The sequence below is a fragment of the Dendrobium catenatum genome, unplaced genomic scaffold (genome assembly GCF_001605985.2).
Source record: "Dendrobium catenatum unplaced genomic scaffold, ASM160598v2 original_scaffold_73347, whole genome shotgun sequence".
NCBI classification, from domain to species: Eukaryota; Viridiplantae; Streptophyta; class Magnoliopsida; order Asparagales; family Orchidaceae; genus Dendrobium; species Dendrobium catenatum.
The window spans coordinates 21,106-43,273 of NW_021391793.1; the positions used below are offsets into that span (position 1 = coordinate 21,106).

A 22,168-nucleotide genomic window follows, 5' to 3' on the forward strand; every position below is an offset into this window, starting at 1 on the left:
GAACCGGTCCCGCCTGGACCGGCTGGACCGGTCCAGTGGACCGGTCTAACAGATAGCTACCTTCAAGTCGGGCAAGCTCCGATTATAACTTCCGATTGAACAGAGAAGGGAATGTCGTTGAAGCAAATTAGGGCTCAGGCAGGAGGTGTTCGGCTATAGTGGAAGATCGGTCGGCCTTAACTACAGGTACGGATCGCAAGTTGGAGAGGGCCTGCGGCTTTGGAGGTTTGAGGAGTTCGGGCTTTGATCGGAGGAGGGAGGAAGAGGTTCGGCCGGAGCTATAGGCGTGGGGGTCTTCGGCTAGGTATGTCTTTCTTCCTCTCTCTCTCTCTCTCTCTCTCTCTCTCTCTCTCTCTCTCTTTCTCTCTCTCTCTCTCTATATATATATATCTCTCTCTCCCCCTTTCTAAAGGCGTCGGGTAGGAGAGGGAAGTTTGGCAGTGAGCAGGAGGTTTGTGCGTGGGATATGTGGAGGAGAAGCGAGAGACAGTGATAGATTTCAGAAGTGTCGTGTGAGAGAGCTCGTCCCGAAGGCTTCATCTGCTCGGTATTTAACAACGTGCAAGGAGCAGCAAACGAGGTCGTCGTTGCAAGATTCACGTGGAAGTGACGCGAACGACGCCGAATAGGCTCGATTTCGGCAAGATTTTGAGGATCCGACGTGAGTCCTCATTTCTTTTCTTCTTTGGATATAACGTGGAGGTCAACAGAAGGCACCAATTAAGAGGAAAAAAAAAGAGGGAAGGTAATAGAGAGAATCAGAAAGGAAGTTAGCGGGAGAAAAAGGAGGCACCTCCGATCGAGCCAACTGAGAGAATGAGAGCGAAAGCGATAAAAAAGGATTAGGCGAGCGTGGGCTAAGGCTTCGTCGACCGGGAGAAGGCAAGATTTTTTTATTCTTTTATTAGTATTATTTTGATATAAAAAATAATGATAAGAAATATTTTAAGAAAGATTAATATTAGAAATTAATTAATGATAATAATATAAGATTATATGTGATTTTAAATTAAATCATAAATATATATTAAATGATAAATTAGATTTAGAAGTATAATGAATTTATTGCATAGAATATACTTAAAGTAATTGATTAAAGAAAGAAGAATTTTCAAATTAGAAAATAATAAAATGAGATAAATCGGTATTTAAATGAGAGAAATTATGAGATTCAAATAAGAGATGAATTTTAATTGAAAATGTTAATTAAGATAATTAATTATACAATTATGAATTTAAAGAAAAAATAATATAAATTTAATAAAAGTAAATATTAAAATATGATACTAAAGAAAATATTGTTTCCCGTATATAGAGAGAATAAATATCTTAAAATTTTAAATTATAATTGGTATATTAACTAAGTAATTAGAGAGAGAGAGAGAATAGGAGAGATTTCTTTTAATTAAAATATTAATTTTAAAAGAGAGTATATTTAATTAAATTAAAATGAGAAGTTTTAAAATATTAAGTTAGAGAAATTAAGAGCACATAATTATTTAATAAAGTGATCTTTTAAAAGCTTTAAATCTACCGTCATTTGAATGAGTAAAAGTTAAACGGCGCATTTCCTAAAGTTCAAGATCAGTACTCATGTTTTTTAATTAATGTAATAATTTTGTTCTTTGTTAATTAAATGCATTGAAAGATAGTGAAATCTTCTTATTAAGTATTTATTACAAATTAGATTATGATCATTATTTCACATACCCAATGATTGATCATGTTAAGTCAAATAAAAATAAATATGTCATGATTTACATTTTCATAGAAGATAAATAAATGATATTAGAAAGATATGATATATGTATAATGATTGTATGTGCATGTTGACTAATGGAGCACACCCCCTTATGGTATTGAAAAGGGACGTAATGTACCCGTGCACATTAATGAAAAAAAAAGAAATAAAAATAGAAAAATAATACATTCAATGATATTAAATTAGATGGTAGCTCCTCTGACGATTGTATTACTTATGAGAAATAAGAAAGATATGAATACATATATGATATTATATGATTTATGCATAATATTGAAAGTCTTGATGAAATGTTATTATTAAATAGAATTATTTTATGATATAAAATGAAAAAGAGAACATTCATACTGTTTCAATTGTCTTGAGTTATTGTAATTTAAATGTTTTACTCACGGAGCTTTGACATAATTTAGTTGCTCTAATATTTTCTGGTATAATTTATTATAATAGAAATAAACATAAGAAATGAAAATATATACCATAGATGTGTCATACCGGTGAAAGGTATTTGAATGATTTTGTATCAGCTTATATTTTTTTGAAGTTTTAGTAACTCTTCAAGTGTATTGGAAACATATTTAGAAAGAAAAAAAAAATTAATTTATCGTTTGATCGCCTATTTTCGCCACGTTAGTTCGAGCCTCCAGGCCGAGTCATGACAAAAGTTATATTAGAGCCCAACGACTATTCTAAAAATATGAATTATAATGAAAGGGCCATAGGAATTATTTATGAAATTAATTGTAAATAATTTAAATATTCGATTAGATAATATAATTAATTAATTTATAAATATGTAAGGCATGTAAATGATCAAGTGGAAGTAGCTGATAAAAATATGAAAAGAGAAGAATTACCTCCTAAAGTGGCTATGAACACCAATACCTTAACTTAGATATGACGACTATGAGTCAAATGCTTCAGGAATCAAGCTCGTAGCCTGGAGTTGGAGTGGAAAAATATTTGAAGTTGTTTCAGGACATGCAAGGGTAATAAAGGACCAACTGAGGTAGAAAATTGGTTACTTCGTATAGAGAAGATTTTGGATAGCATGTCATATCCTAATGAAAAGAAAGTGTCACTTGCATCATTTGTCTTGGACAGAGAAGCAGAAAGGTGGTGGAGAAGACAATGCGAAGACAGGCTAGGAGATATTTGATAGGAAATACTTGAGTTCACAAGTAACCCTAAGAGAAATACTTGAGTTCGCAAGCAACCCTATCTCTAATTGCTGAAAACAGCGAGATAATTTGCAAAATTTGGGTAAAAACAACCCCAAAACAATAGATTGCAAGAAGAGAACAAAACCAAAATAAATGCGAAGCAGGATATAATTGATCCTCAATTCAAGAGGATGATCATTCTCTCCCAATCTCTAGACATGATGCCTAGAGCCCAAGATGACAAAGAAACTTCAAGAGAAAAGCAAAGAAAGCATGAACAACTAACCCTAGACAAATCCCCCTTCTTAATACAATTAGTTTCCTAATTCAAACCTAATTCAAATCTTTCCCATTCAAAAATTCCCTCTCCCTAGCCGCCCAATCCTCCTTCCTCAAATCTTCCATGCGGGCCCCACATGTGGGCGGCAATCAAAGGGGGCGGAACCCCTTGTTTCGCCTCCTGTAGTAATGAGCCGGCCTCTGGGCCGGCTCCTAGGCCGGTTCAGGAAGAACCGGCCTATCAATACCGCCCTCCCAAAGAATCACCTTGTCCTCAAGGTGAAAACTGGGAAACTGCTATTTCGCCCTCTCGTACGGCTCCCATGTGGCAACTTAGTCAGGCAGATTCTTCCACTTGATCAGCACTTCTTTCACTCCATCTTCTTTCTGGTGAACCACCATCAACTCTAAGGGCTCCATAATCACCTCTAAATTCTCATTAAGCGTGATCGGTAACTCTGAGATGGCTGTGTAATCTCCAATGGCTCTTCTCAGCTACGACACATGGAAAATCGGATGAATAGTCACCGTGGGTGGTAGTTTCAGCTGATATGCTACTGCTCCGATTTTTTCCAATATTTCATAAGGTCCAAAGTATCTTGGAGTGAGCTTCTCATTTCTCCTGTTGGCAAATGTCTTCTACCGGTATGGACAGAGCTTTAAGAACACATTCTCTCCTGCTTCGAATTGGATGTCCTTCCTATGCCCAGCAACCTGTTTCTTTATAATCTGTTGAGGTCTCAGTAGATGTTTCTTCGATTCCTCCAACACTCGATCCCTCTTCTCCAAGTACTCCTTCACTGAAGAAATTGGAGCACTACTACTCCCAAAGTGCACCAAGTGAGGAGGGTCCCTTCCGTACAGCACCTTAAATGGAGTCATCTATGAAGCCGAGTGAACTGAGGTGTTGTACCAGTTACTCCGCCCATGACAGCCACTTGTCCCAAAGCTTGGGTGTTCCAACACAAAACATCTCAAGTAGGTCTCCAAGCTCCTATTGACCAAGTTTGTTGGCCATCTGTCTGTTGGTGATAAGCGGTGCTGCTCTTCAGAACTGTCCCTTGTAACCTAAATAATTCCCTCCAAAAATGACTAAGGAACACCTTATCTCTGTCTGACGTGATCGCCTCTGGTACCCCATGCAATTTGACCACCTCTCTAATGAATGTTGAAGCCACTGTCACCGCGGTGTAAGAATGTCGGAGGGGAATGAAATGAGCATACTTGCTCAATTTATGCACCACCACTAAGATCACTGTGAAGCCTTCTGAACGGGGCAGCCCATCTATGAAATCCATGGATATCTCCTCCCAAACTCGTCCCGGTAACGCCAACGGTTGTATTACTCCCCCTGGTGACATAGCCAAATATTTGTTCCTATGACAGATCTCACACCATGCAACCATCTCCTCTACATCTTTATGCATTCCCTTACAATAAAGCTCGGCCGCTAGTCTCTTGTAGGTCTTCTGCAATCCTGAATGGCCCCAACTGGGCTTCCACGAAATTCCTGAAGTAAATTTGGGATGTGGATCGAGGTACGGGGCATCACAAATCTTCCCTAGTATAGTAGTCTGTCTCCCTCTAATGAGTACCCTGGATGGCTAGTTGGCTACCCTCCTGTTTCAGCAAATCTAATTTGATCCTTCCCAATTCTTCATCTCTAGCACTTTCTTCCCAAATGGCCTCCCAGTCAAGCATCAAAGGAACGAATAGTGTCACTGTCTGCAGCTCCCCCATACATCTGGACAATGCGTCTGTCGCCTTGTTCTCTACCCCTGGTCTATACTGAATCTCAAAATCGTACCCTAACAACTTGGACAACCACCTTTGATACTCTTCCGTCACCATCCACTGTTCCGGTAGGTATTTCAAGCTTTGCTGATATGTTATGGCAATGAAATGCCTCCCAAATAGGTAGGGCCACCACTTCTGGATGGCCAAAATGACGGTCATTAATTCTCTCTCGTAAACTGATTTCAGCCGGACTCTAGCAGTCAATACCTGGCTGAAAAAAGCAATAGGTCTATGACTCTGCATCAGTACTGCACCCAGCCCATACCCGGAAGCATCTGTCTCCACAATGAAGGTCTGAGTGAAATCTGGCAAGGCTAGGACCGGCACCGTAGTCATCGCCTTCTTCAAGCTCTCAAATGTTGATGTGGCCGCCTCCCCCCATAGGAACCTGTACTTCTTCAATTGTTCAGTGAGTGACCATGCTATGGAGCTATACCCCTTAACGAACCTCCTGTAGTGAGCCGTCAGTCCTAGGAATCCCCTCAACTCCTTCAAATTTTTCGGTACCGACCACTTCAGCATTGCTTCAATTTTGGACTGATCTGCTGTCACTCCTTTTGATAACACATGACCCAAGTACTATACACGGGCTTGTGCAAAGCAGAATTTCTTCAAATTAGCCCTCAGTTGGTGCTCTTGTAGTACCTCTAACACCCTTTTCAAATGCCCCCAATGCTCCTCCTGTCCTGTTGTAGACCACGATGTCATCAAAGAATACTAGAACAAATCGTCTGAGATAAGGTTTAAAAACCTTATTCATAAGGGCCTGGAAAGTAGCTGGAGTATTGGTGAGGCCAAATGGCATCACCAGGAACTCATAGTCCTTCATGAGTTCTAAAGGCCGCCTTGGGTACATCCTCCATTCGAATCTGATGGTAACCCGATTTCAAGTCTATCTTTCTGAAGATCACGTTCCCACTCAATTCATCTAACAGCTCATCAATGACTGGTATAAGAAACTTGTCAGGTACAGTTTCCTTATTGAGTGCTTTATGGTCCACAAAAAAATGCCAGCTATCATGTACTCTACACTGGCTTCTGCAAAGCAGCATTTCTTCGAATTAGCCCTAAGTTGGTGCTCCTGCAGTACCTCTAAGACCCTTTTCAAATGCCACCAATGCTCCTCCTCTGTCCTGCTGTAGACCACGATGTCGTCAAAGAATGCTAGTACAAATCGTCTGAGATGAGGTTTAAAAACCTTATTCATAAGGGCCTGGAAAGTAGCTGGAGTATTGGTGAGGCTAAATGGCATCACCAGGAACTCGTAGTCCTTTATGAGTTCTAAAGGTCGCCTTGGGTACATCCTCCATTCGAATCTGATGGTAACCCGATTTCAAGTCTATCTTGTTGAATATCACGTTCCCACTCAATTCATCTAACAGCTCGTCAATGACTGGTATAGGAAACTTGTCAGGTACAGTTTCCTTATTGAGTGCTCTATAGTCCACACAAAAAAAAAAAACGCCAGCTGTCATGTACTCTACACTGGCTTGTGCAATGCAGCATTTCTTCAAATTAGCCCTCCGTTGGTGCTCCTGCAGTACCTCTAACACCCTTTTCAAATGCCCCCAATGCTCCTCCTCTGTCCTGCTGTAGACCACGATGTCGTCAAAGAATACCAGTACAAATCGTCAAAGATAAGGTTTGAAAACCTTATTCATAAGGGCCTGGAAAGTAGCTGGAGTATTGGTGAGGCCAAATGGCATCACAAGGAACTCATAGTCCTTCATGAGTTCTAAAGGCTGCCTTGGGTACATCCTCCTTCATTCGAATCTGATGGTAACCTTATTTCAAGTCTATCTTGCTGAAGATCACGATCCCACTCAATTCATCTAACAGCTCGTCAATGACTGGTATAGGAAACTTGTCAGGTACAGTTTCCTTATTGAGTGCTCTATAGTCCAAAAAAAAACGCCAACTGTCATCCTTCTTTTTCACCAACAGAATGGGGCTAGAGAAGGGACTAATACTGGGTCTGATGATCTCTGCCTCTAGCATCTCTTTAATCAACCTTTCTATTTCATCCATCTGGAACTGAGGGTAGCGATAAGGCTGGACACTGATGGGCGACACTCCCTCCTTCAACACGATGGGAAGCTCCTGCTCCTTCTGCGGTGGCTGAAACATCTCTTGGAACTGCTGAATCAACGTCTGAATGGAGAGGGGTATGTCTCATCCCTCCTCCAAATCTCGCTCCCTCCAAACTGTGTAACTCCACCAAATACCCTACTCCTGCCAACTGGATGTCCCTCAGCATTAATGTAAGGGAAATCAGGGATTTGGAAAGCCCCGCATCCCCCTTAACCACTACCTTCCTTCCATCCACCATCAACTCCATCGTGAATGCCCTCCAATTCACTTTGGTGTCTCCTAAAGTTTGCAGTCAGTTCATCCCCAGGATGACGTCCGTGCTCCCAAGCTCTAGTGGAAGAAAGTCTTCCATCACCTATATCGCGTGGATCGTCAGTCGCACTCCTCTGCAAATCCTCTGACCTTTCTCCACCTTCCTCGTACCCATCATCACTCACTAACAACCGATCCGATGGGTTCAACTGAACCAATCGTAGCATTAAATCAAGAGAAGCGAAACAAGCAAACCGTGCGAACGAAACAACGGGGAACACAACCCTAACAATCACCACGAGCATGTATACGTCTATTTGACAGATCTCACACCATACAAATAATTAATTAATGAAATTATCTTTTATAGGCTTAAATCTACCGTCATTTAAATAAGGAGTAAAAGTGAAGCAGCGCATTTTCTAAAATTCAAGGTGAGTAGTCATGTCTTTTAATTACAATAACAATTATGTTCTTTATTAAATTAAATGCATTGAAAGATAATGATATCTACTTATTAAGTATTTATTGCAAATTAGATTATGATCCTTCTTTCTCATACTCAATGATTGATCATGTTTAGCCAAATGAAAATAAATATGTCATGATTTACATTTTCATAGAAGGTAAATGAATGATATGTGAATGATATGATTTATGTAAAATGATTGCATGTGCATGTTGACTGATGGAGCACACCCACTTATGATATTGGTTGGGGACGCAATGTATCCATGCACGTTAATAAAAAAGAAAAATGAAATGAAAATGGAAAAAGAGTACCTTCAATGGTGTTAAATTAGATGGTGACTCCTTTGACGATTGTATTACTTATGAGAAATGAGAAAGATATGAATACATATATAATATATATGATTTATACATAACATTGAAAGTCTTGATGAAATGATATGCTTAAATGAAATTATTTTATGATATGAAATGAAATGAAAAAGAGATCATGCATATTATTTCAATTTACTGTAATTTATAAGCATTTTTTACTTACTGAGCTAAGACATACTTTTAGTTGTTCTTATATTTTCATGTATAATTTATTATAATCAAAATAAATAAAAGAGGTGAAAATAAATACCGTAGACATGGCGCACCTGAAGAAAGGTATTTGAATGATTTTGTATAAGCTTTATATTTTTTGAAGTTTTAGTAGCTCTTTAGGTGTATTGGAGACAAATTTAAAAAATGAAAATTTAATTTATCGCCCGACCGTCTGTTTGCACCTCGTTAATTCGAAGCTCCGGGCTAGTACATGACAACTTGTGAAGATTTCTTTGACATTAGCAATTGCTATAGAAATAGTTGAACGAGCATTCTCTACTCCGAAGAATATAAAGATTCACTTGCATAATCAAGTGGGAGAATTTTGGATAAATGATTCTCTTAGTGAATGTGTTGGGAAGGACATATTTAATGAAGTTGATATAGAACCGATTGTACAAAGATTTTAAAATATGAAGATATACAGGAAGAAACTATAAGTGAAGCTTTCTTATTGTTTTTTAAAACAACTTTTTAGTACAAAAACTTCTTGAACTATAAATTTTTATAATAGAAAGCTAATTTAAAAAACAGCAAGAAAGCAACCGCAAACGAAGCCTAAATATATTGATTGACATATTGGGTTTAACTATAGGCTATAGATGTTTATTCTCATTATTTGTGTTCTTACGAAATTCAAGGTTCAACTTGTAAATTCTTATATTATTTTATTGTTTAATAGGACAATGACTCGTTAGATTGACACTAATATGGTTGGTAATAATCCCATAAAGGATTAGACAAAACCATTATTTGTACATATTGCCAAGTTAGACAAAGTAACAGCAATTGAAACGGGGGTGATGTAAAATTTCATTGCTATTTTTGTCAAGGAAAAATATTAAGATAACATATTCTAGGATGAGAAATCAATTAACCAGGCAACCAAGATAAGCATTTGACCATGCCAAATATCATCCACACGGATTCAAGAAGTGATGGTGATACTTAAAAAGGGGTCATTGAAAAAGGCACAAGTGATAATGCTACTAATGACCATATCTTTTAGCATGTTAACTCTAATTCATTTAATGAGGGCATTGATAATTAGTTTTTAGAGGTTTTTTGACATTTTTTAAACATTACCGAATCCTCTATATTGGAAAAACAAGTGATAACCGGAAGGGAATAATGAATCCTCAAGTGATAAAGCATTTTTTATTATTACTGCTATTTGTTTATCTTTTATTATTCCAAAGTAACTAAAAAAAGCCCCTCCATAATAAACAACCAAAACATGTAAACCAGAGCTAACTTTAGTAAATGTCACAAGACCAAAAAGTAAATATCAATCCTAATCATACCATAATCAATAGTTCAGTAGTCAGCCCTACAATTTTCAAAATTATTCAGGTTGAACTCATTTTGTATATAAGCATTTCATTAGAAAATGGTGTCAACAAATAGCATCTAACCATAACTATGTTAGTCGATTGAGCCGAGGTGTAACAACCAATATAAAATTGTATAGTAATATAATCAGCTTCAAAATGAAAAGGGAATATATCAGGTACCTCGCGCAGAATAAAACATTTCTACAGATTTCGGTTGCTATAGAAAAATTAAACATTAGTACATATTATGCTATGAATCAATTTGCTAATATTATTATATGAGCCAAGAGGCTCCAAACTAAAATACAAGCATGAATTATTTCATTCGTGCCAAGCTTGTGTAAATAGGCATACAAGAAGCCATAAGAATAAGCAAAATTTATTTAAGGAAAATTTATTTAGGGAAAGATTGCTGGTTTGAATTTAGATTGGGGAGGAAATTAAGAAAGGTGTATTTAAGGAAAGATGGCTGATTTGAATTCAGATTTGTGAGGGTATTAGGAAGATTGTATTTAGGGAAAAGAGGGTTTAGTTGAATTTAGATTTAAGAGGGAATTAGGAAGGTTTTTTCAAGGAAAAGATGGTTGATTTAAATTCAGATTTGGAAGGGAAATATGATAGTTAATTTAAGGGTGGGATGTTTTATTTTCATTATGTGATTTATGTTTATTGTAGTTTTCTTAGGAGTTGTTCCTCATGACGTCTAGGGTTTATGGGAGAGCTGATCTAACTCTCAACTAGTAGATCATTGGTATCTTTCTATATCTTATTGAAAAGATAATAAACAATCAGCCTATATATTCATATTCTTGCAGTTTATACTTATTTATTTCATTGTTTTTACTTACATGATGTATCAAATTTGTATCAAAGCACTATTTTTAAACCTAAAGCAGCAAAGAAGGTGGTGTTGGAAATTGAGATGGAGCAAATCAAGTCAGATATGAAAGAGAAGTTCTCAATCATTTATCTTGAGAAGGTTTTAAGCCTGGAGATCACTATTTCAACATTACGGGAGCAAGAATCAATTTCAACAAAGGCTTCAGAGAGCGTAAAGAATCTTGCGAAAGATAAGTATGAAAGCAATTTTGTTTCAGCAGTTGTGCACTCAGATAAAATAGGGGTCAAGTTTGATGATATTTGTGCTCTAGAAGATGTGAAGAGAACTTTAAATGAACTTGTCACGCTTCTATGAGAAGGATTGAGCTTTTTTCACAAGGGATTTTGCTCTTTGGCCCACCAGGAACAAGTAAAACTCTTCTTGCAAAAGCCCTTGCAACTGAAACTAGAGAAAATTTTATCAATATAACTGAATATGTTCTAACATCGAAGTGGTTTAGCAAAGCTGAGAAGCTCACCACGGTGCTCGTTTCTTTTGCATCTCGACTAGCTATCTTCGTAAATGAGATTGACAGCTTACTTGGTGCACATGGTGGTGCCTTTGAACATGAAGCAACAAGAAGAATGTGAAATAAATTTATGGCAGCTTGGAATAGTTTAGGACCAAGGTTAGCAAACGATTCTTATCCTAGGTGCAACAAATAGATCATTTGATTTTGACGATGATGTGATATGCAGTCTTCAAGGAAGAATATATGAAGACCTTCCGTATGCTGAAAACCAAATGAAAAGCTTAAAAATATTTATGCCCCAAAAAAAATCTTGACCCTAACTTTAGATTTGATGGGATAGCTAATGCAACATAAACTTATTTTGCAAGAGATTGGAAGAATCTTTGCAGTACCGCTGCATGCAAAACGGATCAGGAACTTCTTGACAAAGAGAAGTCAGGCGAATTTACTAAACGGAAATTTACATTAGCTGACACTTTTCATACTAGAAGACCAGCTTCCAGTGCGGAAGTTGATATTGTGGGAGCATCTAGTTTAAGTTGTCATTCCTTGCCAAAGCAAGAGTCCTCAATAGCTTCTTCAAAGAATTACACATTCAAAGAAGGTGATAGAGTAAAATATGTAGGTACGATGCATTCTTCTGGACTACCTATTCCAACTTAAAAAGGTCCACAGTATAGCTTTCGTGATGATGATCTTGATGGTCTATATGAAGAGGATCATAGGTTCTTCTATACAGCTTACTTGCTTCGTCTAGAATGTTTCAACCCAGACTATTCTGCAAGGATTGCTATCACTGAGTTAATAGAAGTAGTGACTAAAGAAGCTGAGGAAAAAAAAAGGAGAAACTGGTAGGCCAGAGATAATATAGAGCTTTTTTACAGCTTCCATCGAGATGATGTCCCATCTGAGCCTATTATGTGTTGCAAATCTGATTTTATATATTAGAATTTTGATGATAGCAAGCATTCATGTTCTTCTACGACTGCCTTGCCTACTAACATTTCAGGTCTACAAGATCAAGTGCAACTCAAGCCAGCTCAAGATTGGGTAGATAAGGTCTGAGTCAGTTTGTAATTTTTTCTCTTTCTTGAGTCTATTGTAAAAGATATGGTTCCTGTTGCTAAGTAATTTTGCACACACACACTTTGGGAGAATTTATGACTGTTTCATAGAGCTTACTGTTTTTGGTAACAATGTCCGGGACGATCCATAAATCGTCCTGGACGATCCATTCAAAAACAGAAACCCTAATTAGGGCATCCTGGTTAAGGCAGCCATCATTAAGCACATCGTCCTGGACGATATTCATATCGGTCAGGATGATAGGCTCAAATCAGAAAGAATCAGTCGCCAGATCTATTTAGGTATTCTTTATTTTTGGACATCGTCCAAGACATCAACTTGGACGATGCAGCACAATTATGCCTAAATTAATCTGGTAATTAAGGAAAACAATTAAGGTTTGATTGCACGATCACATCATTCTGGACGATCTCTTGAACGATTGACATCGGCTAGCTTCTTTTCAGAGCGATGCTCTGGACGAGTTTCACAAATTTGAACTAATCGTCCGGGAGGATCGTGAGATCAGCCTGTACGATCAAGCTATTTTTTCATAGTCCATATATTCTTTCAGAGCAATTGTTTAGATGATATTCAAAGATTTATACTGATCGTACAGGTCGATATTATATCGATCTGGACGATATGAACAAAAATTATCTTATCATCCCAAATCGTCCAGGCTAATTGAGCGAAATTTACGCTAATCGTTCAGGACGATATGTATATCATCCTGGACGATAAAGTCAGTTTGTATAAAATAAGAACTATTCCAAAACTCTTATATTTAAGAGCTCTTGTTCTAACCAAGAGCTTATCTTTTGCTACTGTTATAACCTGAGAGAGCCAAGAGGAGAGGGAGAGCAAGGGAGAGATAGAGAGGATCTTGTGAGGGAGTTCACAAAGCCAAGCAAGGATCCGCCGTCATCTTCTCTAGTCGTCGTCCTTAGTTCCTTTGGGGTTCTAGAGAGGTAAACTTCAGCATCTGATCAAGGTTCTCTGCCTGCTACAAGAGGAAGCAAAAGAAGTTGGGTTCTCTGCCTCACCTAGGTTGGTAGAAATGAGGTTTGTAAAGGCTTCTCCGTCTTGCTGTGGGGGCAAAATGAGAGACACTGAGTTTAGTGCAATACTCGGAGGGCGCCTCCGGGGAGTGGGGTAGGTCGTGTTGACCAAACCACTAAATTTCAATGTTCTTTATTAATGCTTTCGCATTTATTTTCCGCACTTTGATTTCTGTGATTAATCTTGGTTTTTGGTTTGCTTAAGATTTTGTTTTTTTATTAAAAGATTTTTTAAAATACCAATTCACCCCCCCTCTTGGTTAGCTTGGCCTAGTTCATAAGGACTTAACATCCCTAACGAACTTTAATTATGCACAAGTGCATCGTATGTTGTTCCCTTTAGCAAAACGCTGCTAATTTGTTCTCAGCATCTTGAGTTTATTGTTCAGGAGGTACTTATCAAGTGGAAGGATTTGTCGAAGTATGACGCCTCATGGGAGCCATATGAGATGAATAGGACACCGTTCTCATCCTTCCACCTTGAGGACCAGGTGATTTTTTGAAGGGGAAGTACTGTTACGTCAAGGAGGCCCACCTTATGGGGTCTAGGGGAGTAAATATTTACTATGTAAGATGAAAAAATCAGGGGTGAAATAATTGTAAAGTTTATTTAGGGAAAGATGGTTGATTTGAATTTAGATTGGGGAGGAAATTATGAAAGGTTTATTTAAAGAAATAGGGTTGCATATCATGTAAAATGGAGTGTTATATTTTATAAATGATACTTTAACTTACTTTAGGTGGTTAAATATAGTGAACTCAGTGGTGGCATATTCTGTAGTCAAGTATTCAAAATAAAAATACTTGTATTGCCATCCTTAATAGCGCATCAAGTTGAGAGGGAAATCTTATTTTTTGTTATGTTAATTTTTTTTTCTTTTCTTTTATGTTAATTTATATGGGACACTGCATTGTCTTTTTTCGAAAAGAACAAATTTAGTAAGGAAAAAAAGTTTCAAATGTCACCAAAAAATATGTACTAAAAACAGAAAATATATTCAAACAAAAATTAATTTTGCAAGTACGAGTGCTTTAATAAAAATAGCATGCCTAAATAAAAAGCTATAAGTAGTATATTAATAATTCGAGTTTCTGCTCAAAATTAAAAATCTAAATTGAATTTAATCAACACCTTCAGAGAAAAAAAGAATTTGCTGCTATCACGATCTACTAATCTGAATAGTTCAGCTGTAGCTCTTGGGGTTAGCCCGGGATGGCTCTCTGAACCATAGATTGTGAAGGTTTTACCAGAACCGGTTTGCCCATATGCAAATATGCAGACATTGTATCCATCAACAGCAGATTGTACTAGATACTGCACACCGGTTAAAAGAAGTATTAATACTATTCATTAAAAATAACTCTACCGATAGTTGCATATTTTAGAAAGAAATTGAAAAAATCAGCACGAACACTCAACATCATAGCCAGAGATTCTCATTTTAAATTTATAATTCAAAAACCATTTACCTTCGTATCCGCAAAAACATCCTCTTGTGAATCATTTTGACCAAAAACACGATCATATATATGTTGCTTTGATTTTTCATCTTTCCATGGATGTTCAACAGTAAACTCATCTACAGAAAATACTACGTTCTTCTTCTTCTCAGCAATTTCCTTTTCATTCAAAGGACGTAAACGACAGAAAACCCTTATCTTTCCTTTCATATCTGTTGAAGAGAACAAAAGAAATTTGTCCTAACATATTATCATGCAAACAATGATATAAATTTCTAGGACAAAAAGAATGAAAAAGTAAATATTGACAAAACAAGACCTTCAATGATATTATAATATCGTTTCCGTAAAACTAGTTCTTCTTTGTAAAGTGCTTCAAGCTCAGCCAGTTGTGATCCTTGCCTCTTCAAAATTAAAGCTGTTTGTTCGTTTTTCCTATCAATATCCTGTTAGGGTACAAACAAACATCCGCATCAATACAAAGCAAACCGCATAGGAACTCCTAAAAATATAATGAGCTCTATATACCCTTTGTAGGTATGGTAGAACCCATCAAAACTTGAGTAGGCATGCCTATCCTGGCAGCCCATAGCTGTAGCCAAAAACATGACCTTCATGCTTTTAGACCCCAAGATTGTACTGCACAAGAGTAGTAGCTTACAGTTGTGCATAAAACTAGCCAGATAAATGCACTAGGGCATGCCCACCCTTACAGCAGCCCAAGAGCATGCCCAGTAAATAAATTGGAAATATCTTCTTAATTTAACAAGACAGTAAAATTTTCCAACCTCTTTCATATCTCGCAACTCTTGCAGCTCCTTTAAGTTGTCATGTAATGCGTCTATTTCGATGTTTCTCGTTGCAATAGTAGATTCTGCCACTCTTAATACTTCTGCTGTGCTTACCAATTTTTGCTCAAATTCAGTAATTTTTAGAGCAAAGTTTTGACGCTTATCTTCATAATTGTTTATCATCATACTAATCTGTATGTTAATATAAAACAATCAGTACAAATCTTATGAATTGGGCTAAACATATTTCAGATATCCCAAACAATACTACTGAGAAATAGAACTCATTTAACTTAGCAAACAATGAAACAACCTCATCTTTTTTCTTCTTTTCAAATATTTGAATCTTCTGTTCAAGCAATAATTTCTCCTTCAGCAGTGACTTAATAGTATCTTTAGATGCCTGCAATTCATTGGTGTATATCTTCAAATCCTCTTGAAGTTTCCGTATTGTCTGCTTCAGGAGGACAAACAGTATAAGTTGACTATAGATTTTCATGAATCTCAGCAGAAGAAAAAACTTAAACAGAATTTTGATGCTAAGACTACTTTTCAAACATATGAAGATCTAATGAAGTAAAAAAGGCTAACAACATAGAACTAAATCCAAAAGGAAAAATAAAAAATAAAAAAACAAAATCAACGGAACACATGATACCGTTGTGAAACCAAAAGGGGAAAAAACAAGATAAGAAACAAGAGACTCAATTCTTAAATCCCCCTCCAAAAAATATAAATCTCACAAGAAGTCTTTACAATCAATAAATAAAACTTTAAAGCCAAATACACAACAAAGGGATAAAATGAATAGAAAAAAACAATCAGAAATTATCTCTATTGAAAGATTTGGCTGCCGTATATTTTGAATTTTGCCTATTGAATTCCTTGACGGATAGGTAGTAATCTTCTTGGCACTTGGTTCTTAAGCTTCCTGTTAACGAACATTTTCGTATCGACCCAACCCCGATCGAGCACGACTAGGCTCGATCATGCTCAATTGACCCAATCGATCGTCGTCAAAGCAAAATTGACCAAAATTAAGCCTTAATTTAATTAAATTAAATTCAATTTAATTAAATTTAAACCGAATTCAATCAAATCGAACCCAGTCGAGCGTCGTCGAGCCTATTTCAACGCAATTCGGTGCTGATTCGAGTTTAATTTGGTAAAATAAAATAGATCGGACTCAATCGGACCCAAACCGACCCAAATCGGTTTGGGTCGAGTCCAATCCGGACTCAATTTCAGCTCAATTTGTCAATTTGGGCTGAATTTGGTTTTCAAACCAAAATTTGAGACTTAGGGTTGAGATCTCATCTCAATTCCCACCCAAATCTGTGGCAAATCCCATCAGAAAATCTACTCAAGTGGATTTTTCTTCGTTTCGCACAACGAGGAGGCTGATTGGACATTTTGGTCGGCTGCCCTGCTAGGCGTGCCCCTCTGAAAAGATGAGTAAGAGAAAGGGGGAGCATTTTCGGCTTGCTCTCTCGTGTGTTCGGCCCGAGCGAGAGAAAGACAGGGAGAGGGGAGAGGGGAGAGGGAGCATTCGGCTCCTTGTTTTGTTCATCCGAACCCGAGTGCAAGCAAGAGCAGGAGAAGGGAGCGGTCAGATTTGTATTCAATGACCCCTCGTGCGGTCCTTCCAGCCGAGTGAAGAGAAGAGCCACTCGGCTCTTCCATCCATCCCGATCAGAGCTAAGAGGAGGAAGTCTGGCGGCCTCTTGCGTGCGCCCAAGCCAAGAAGTAGGGCCGGCCAATTGCTGTCTTCTTCTTCTTTGGGCTAAAAAGAAGTTCCATCCCGCTGCCACTTTTTCCTTCCTTCAACCGTGAAGCAGAAACTTCCCTTCGCTGCTGTTAGTTGTCTCCTTTCCTAAAAAACAAAGCAAAGGGCTGCTGTAATTGATCCCTATTACAGTAAAGGAGGTAGGAGGCCTCTACTTCCTTCCAAATCATCTCCGGCAACCTCTTGACGACAAAAACAATGATCCGGAGGCTTTCAAACAGCAGAACCAGCTGTTTGGAACATTTGGGCAGCAACTACAAAGCACCCAAAGGCCTTCAAACATTGAAATTGCTGTTTGGAGAATTGTTGGACAGCAAATTCACTCTCTGGAGCGTCTTGGGCAGCAAAGGAGGCGTCCGGGGTGTCTTGGACAGTGGCGGCGACGTCCCGAGCAGCTTGGACAGCGGCGGCGACGTCCCGAGCGGCTTGGACAGAGGTCTTCTTCCTTGGGAATGCCTTGGACAGCAGCTTGGAGCCTTCAAAGGAGCTTAGACAGCAATCCGGAGCTTGGATTGGAGCGCTAGGACAACCCGGGAGAGGTAAAACACTAAAACTTAGTGAGACCTAGGGCTCCCCAAGGCCATTGATGTGTGGTTGACGTCCCCAAGTCTTAGGTCCCTTAGAAACTTCATTTGCTTGCTTCCCCAAAACCTATGTGAGCTATCCTCTCCACAAAACAGCGGAAATCCGGTGATTTCCGTTTGTTTGCTCTCTTGTGAGAGCCAAAGAGACATGCCATAAGCGTAGGGTGGTCAGATTTGTATCCAATGACCCCTCAAATGCATGTAAAAGCATTCATTTTGTATCTAATGCCTTCGCCTACGATCGAACCTTAGGCTAAGTATTGTCGCTCAACCATACCTTGAATAACAATGTGTAGGGACTCTCACATCTTGTAGCATGCATGCCACTTTTAGCAAATTGTAAGTTATGACAAAATTAACTTAGATATTTGGAATTGCACCGTTAGCATTTGTGATTTCGTCTGAATTTGTTGAATGTCATAAATTCAATTGATTTTGGAAGCTTGTAAACAAATAGTGGGGTCTTTCATGAACCCTCAAGTTCATATTTCAAATCCCATGACAAAAGAAATTATTTGAATTCGCTTTTGATACATCTTCAAATTTGGAATGAAAGACAAATGGTGGATATCTCCAAGCAAAATGTTTGCATGCTTGATTAAATTAGTTTGCATGATTTGGATTGCAATCCTTAACTTGTGAAAGTTTGGAAGATAATTAAATAGGCTTATTTAATTCAACGAAATGAACTTGAGATGTATTATAGACCCTCAAAGGCCCATGACCCCTCATATTTTTGAATTATCTAACCCTATTTTATAACTTCCAAAATTGAATTTTGGGTGATTAGTTTTCCTCTTTTCTAGTCTAGAGTTTGGGAGAAAGCTTCTCTTCTCGAATTGAGAGCATTGTATCCGTGAAAACTTGTAAGTCTTTTGATATTTAAGTTAACAAAGTGTTTGTGAGTGTTTTCCTTCAAGAAATCTCCACTTTTCCTACTGTTTTTGGGCTGTTTTTACTGGATTCTGAAAATCACAAGTTAAGTTCCATCAGAAACCTTCCCAAAGCCTTAGGAAATCTATCTTCCCTCTTCGAATTGAGTCCAAAACACTCATGGAGAAATGGGAAATTCTCTTTCTCATGCACATCTCCTTTCAAGCTTGATGCTTAGAACTTCCTCAAAGTTCTAAGCTCTATTTTGCATGAGTTCCACCAAGTATAAAGAGCTAACTTTCAAGCACTCTTTTCCCTTCATGTGAAATATTTTGGAGCCTCTCCAAAGCTCCAAATGTTCTATCACATGAATCTTCAGGGTTTTAGGACCAAATCCTAAGTCCAATCCTTTCTTTGTTAAGATATGAAATTAACAAATGAATAATCCTCTCCCATGTACAATGCATGGGGCGTTCTCAAAGCCCCAAGTCTTGGAGTGCATGAATCATTTGGAACTTGGGACCAAATCCCAAGTTTTCCAATCCTCGTTGTTGGAACATAAACCAACAAATCTCTTCTCATGCAAAGATATTCTAAGGCTCCTCAAGCCTTTAAACATATCATTGCATGAGTCCTTTAATTTTAAGACCAAATCCTAAATTCCTTTCACCCTTTGTTTGTTGAGACGAAGTCAATAAACAATCATTTACCCATCTTTTTCATGCATGATCATTTGGGACCTCTCAAGTCACCAAGCATATCATTGCATGAACCATTTGGAGCTTAGGGCCAAATTCTAAGCTCCCTCCTTCGTTTGTTGAGTCACAAAATCAACAAATTGATACCCCTCTCATTCTCCTAAACCCAAATTTAGGAAAGTGATTATCTCCCTTCGAACACCAAATGTTCAAGGACGTTTATAAGTTTGCAATCCATATATTGCATCTTCTCCCTTCTTCTCTACAAACCAAAATTACAGAAGTTCATCCCTTTACAACTTAAAGATTGTAGAAGATATCTGATGTAGATAAAAGGGGGGTCAACTTATGTCCATAATAAATCAATTTTGGCCTCCCTCGAGTTTATAAGCTCAATAAAATTTGAGCTGGAATTTAGCTCATTTATGAGCTGATTTTTAAATTTATTGAACTAAGAGTTAGCTCATTATTAGCTAGGTTTTAGTTCATTTATTATCATATTTATGTAGCTTTTTATTTATTGTTTTAAATTAAAGTTGTCTCTTGGGATTCCAAAATGGCTTTTGGAATCCCAAGATTTGTTTTGTTTTCCTGTGCCATGACTCCTTGGCTTCCACGGGTTGGCTTTTCCCATGCCATGGCTCCTTGGTTCCCATGGTGGCTGTTGGTTTTCCGTGCTGGTGGCCTTTCTCGTGGCTTTTGGCGCCTCGGTTCTGGCGGGCCTCTTGGGATCCCGTGGTTGCTCCCTCGGTTTCTTGGCTGGGCTGTTTTCCGTGTAAGCATGTGGGGGATTTTTATGGCTTGTGATGCTTAGGTTTTAATGGAAATTAATGTAATGTGTCATTTGATATTCCCCTTTCATACCTATATATATGGGGGGTTAGGTAATTGTTGATTAATAAAAAATATTTATGATTCTTTGGAACAAATATATTGATCTAAAGCTAAATCAAATGATCTTATAATGTTTTAGACAAGAATGTTAAGGTGATTGTCATATTAACTGCTAGAAGAGAACTCAAGAAACTTGTTTATATGAAAATGTTGCATTTGTTTATCATTGTTGGACCTATGTTCGAAAACAAAAAATATATGCTTTTATACTCTTTTGACAGATGTTAATGATTTCATGGGATGATGGATTCTGGAAAGAAGGAATTCAAATGCTCATTGCTTATTATGTTTGTAAACTTCTGAATGTAGAGATTTGTAATAAAGAACTTTCAGCTATTCGTACTTTTGTTTAATCTAGCTGTTCATGAGTATTAAGAAAATTCTCATGGAGGAATTTGAGGGGAATTGCTTAATGTCAATAAAGTATATTTAGTATGAAATCACCTTCAAAGTATCTTGTTTGATGCTCCAATTCATAGCAGTCCAACAATTAAAATAAAAAAAGCAAACCTTCTAGCATTCTTTCCTTGTCAAATAAAGCATACATCACAACAAGTTAAGAAGGCAATAGAGGCTAAACAGGAAGCAGATCATGTCTTCCTAACTTTTACAAATTTGGTCTCAATAAAAATCTCTCCACTCAAAGAGAGAAAGAAGACAGAAGTTGTAATAATAATAAAAAAATCACTATCGAAAATAAATATGGAGCATAGTTTATTTAATAATTTAATCTCATCTTCAGGCTCCTCTTAAACTATGACCAATAGTGTTAATAACTGAAGTCTTTTGGAAAACAAAAGATTAGATTTCAAAATTGAAGAGTTGCATCTCTTCACGCTCTCGAGCCGGCCCCACTTCGTCAAACGATGTCGTTCTTTGATTCAGAACGGTGTGATGTCATCAATAAAAGGAGAGCAAAAACTTGAAATGGGGCTGACATCCAGTTTTTTCTTTCCCTCTGATTCCGTGTTAATCAAATCCAATTGAACACCGGACAAAGTTGACGCAGCCTCCTATTGCAAACTCGCCGTCGATCGCGAGTCTGCCTTCAATTGCGAAACCAATCTTGAAGGTAAAATTTATCTCTTATTTTGCAATTCTGTTGCGAAGCCTTCACCGCCTTTCGCCTGCAGCCGTTTTCTCTCTCATGTCCGCCAAATCCCGCACAGACAAGAGTGCGACCCTATGCGAACTCCTATTCCCGCCATTAATCTTCACTCGACTTCTTCTCTCACAGCTGAATCTAAGCCAAAATGCATTCTGCATGCCGCTGAGCCTGCACTTCCGCCTTCAATGAATATATTCTCCACCCAAACAAAGATCATAATTATTGCACTTTCTGCCATGAACCTGTCCATTTTATAAGTAAATAGTAAAAGCCTCGGCTAATTGGCTGCAACTGTCAACTTGCAATGATGGATATTCCTCTTTATCTCATTCAAAAGCAGATAAAAAAAATCAAGTTTTATAAATCTGATTTCGATTCAGATTTTATAAATAAAAAATCAGATTTTTTTTTTATTTTTTTTATATAAATCAGATTTTTAAATCAAATTTTTATAAAATCAGTACAAGATCTCGTATCGTCGATTTTAAATCTGATCGGGAAGAATTTAAATTGAAGACCATACGCCGTCGATCTTTGATCCGGGTATGATGGTTATAAATTTTGAAGACCATACGCCGTCGATCTTTGATCCGGGTATGATGGTTATAAATTTTGAAGACCATACGCCGTCGATCTTTGATCCGGGTATGATGGTTATAAATTTTGAAGACCATACGCCGTCGATCTTTGATCCGGGTATGATGGTTATAAATTTTGAAGACCATACGCCGTCGATCTTTGATCCGGGTATGATGGTT

At 37.6% G+C, this 22,168-nt stretch overlaps 1 protein-coding gene across 2 annotated transcripts in view; it reads right to left on the reverse strand.

Annotated features, from left to right (window-relative positions):
• Window positions 1–22,168, reverse strand: part of LOC110103713 (kinesin-like protein KIN-14I) — a 42,826-nt gene that overhangs the window by 8,630 nt on the left and 12,028 nt on the right. The window contains exons 4-8 of one of the 2 annotated variants that reach the window (XM_028691828.1): window positions 15,781–15,924; window positions 15,465–15,659; window positions 14,996–15,122; window positions 14,686–14,888; window positions 14,348–14,530 (exon numbers count right to left, since the gene is read on the reverse strand). In XM_028691828.1, coding sequence (XP_028547661.1) covers window positions 14,348–14,530; window positions 14,686–14,888; window positions 14,996–15,122; window positions 15,465–15,659; window positions 15,781–15,924 — 852 coding nt within the window. The remainder of the gene's footprint in view (window positions 1–14,347; window positions 14,531–14,685; window positions 14,889–14,995; window positions 15,123–15,464; window positions 15,660–15,780; window positions 15,925–22,168) is intronic. The other variant, XM_020832524.2, reaches the window with a different exon arrangement.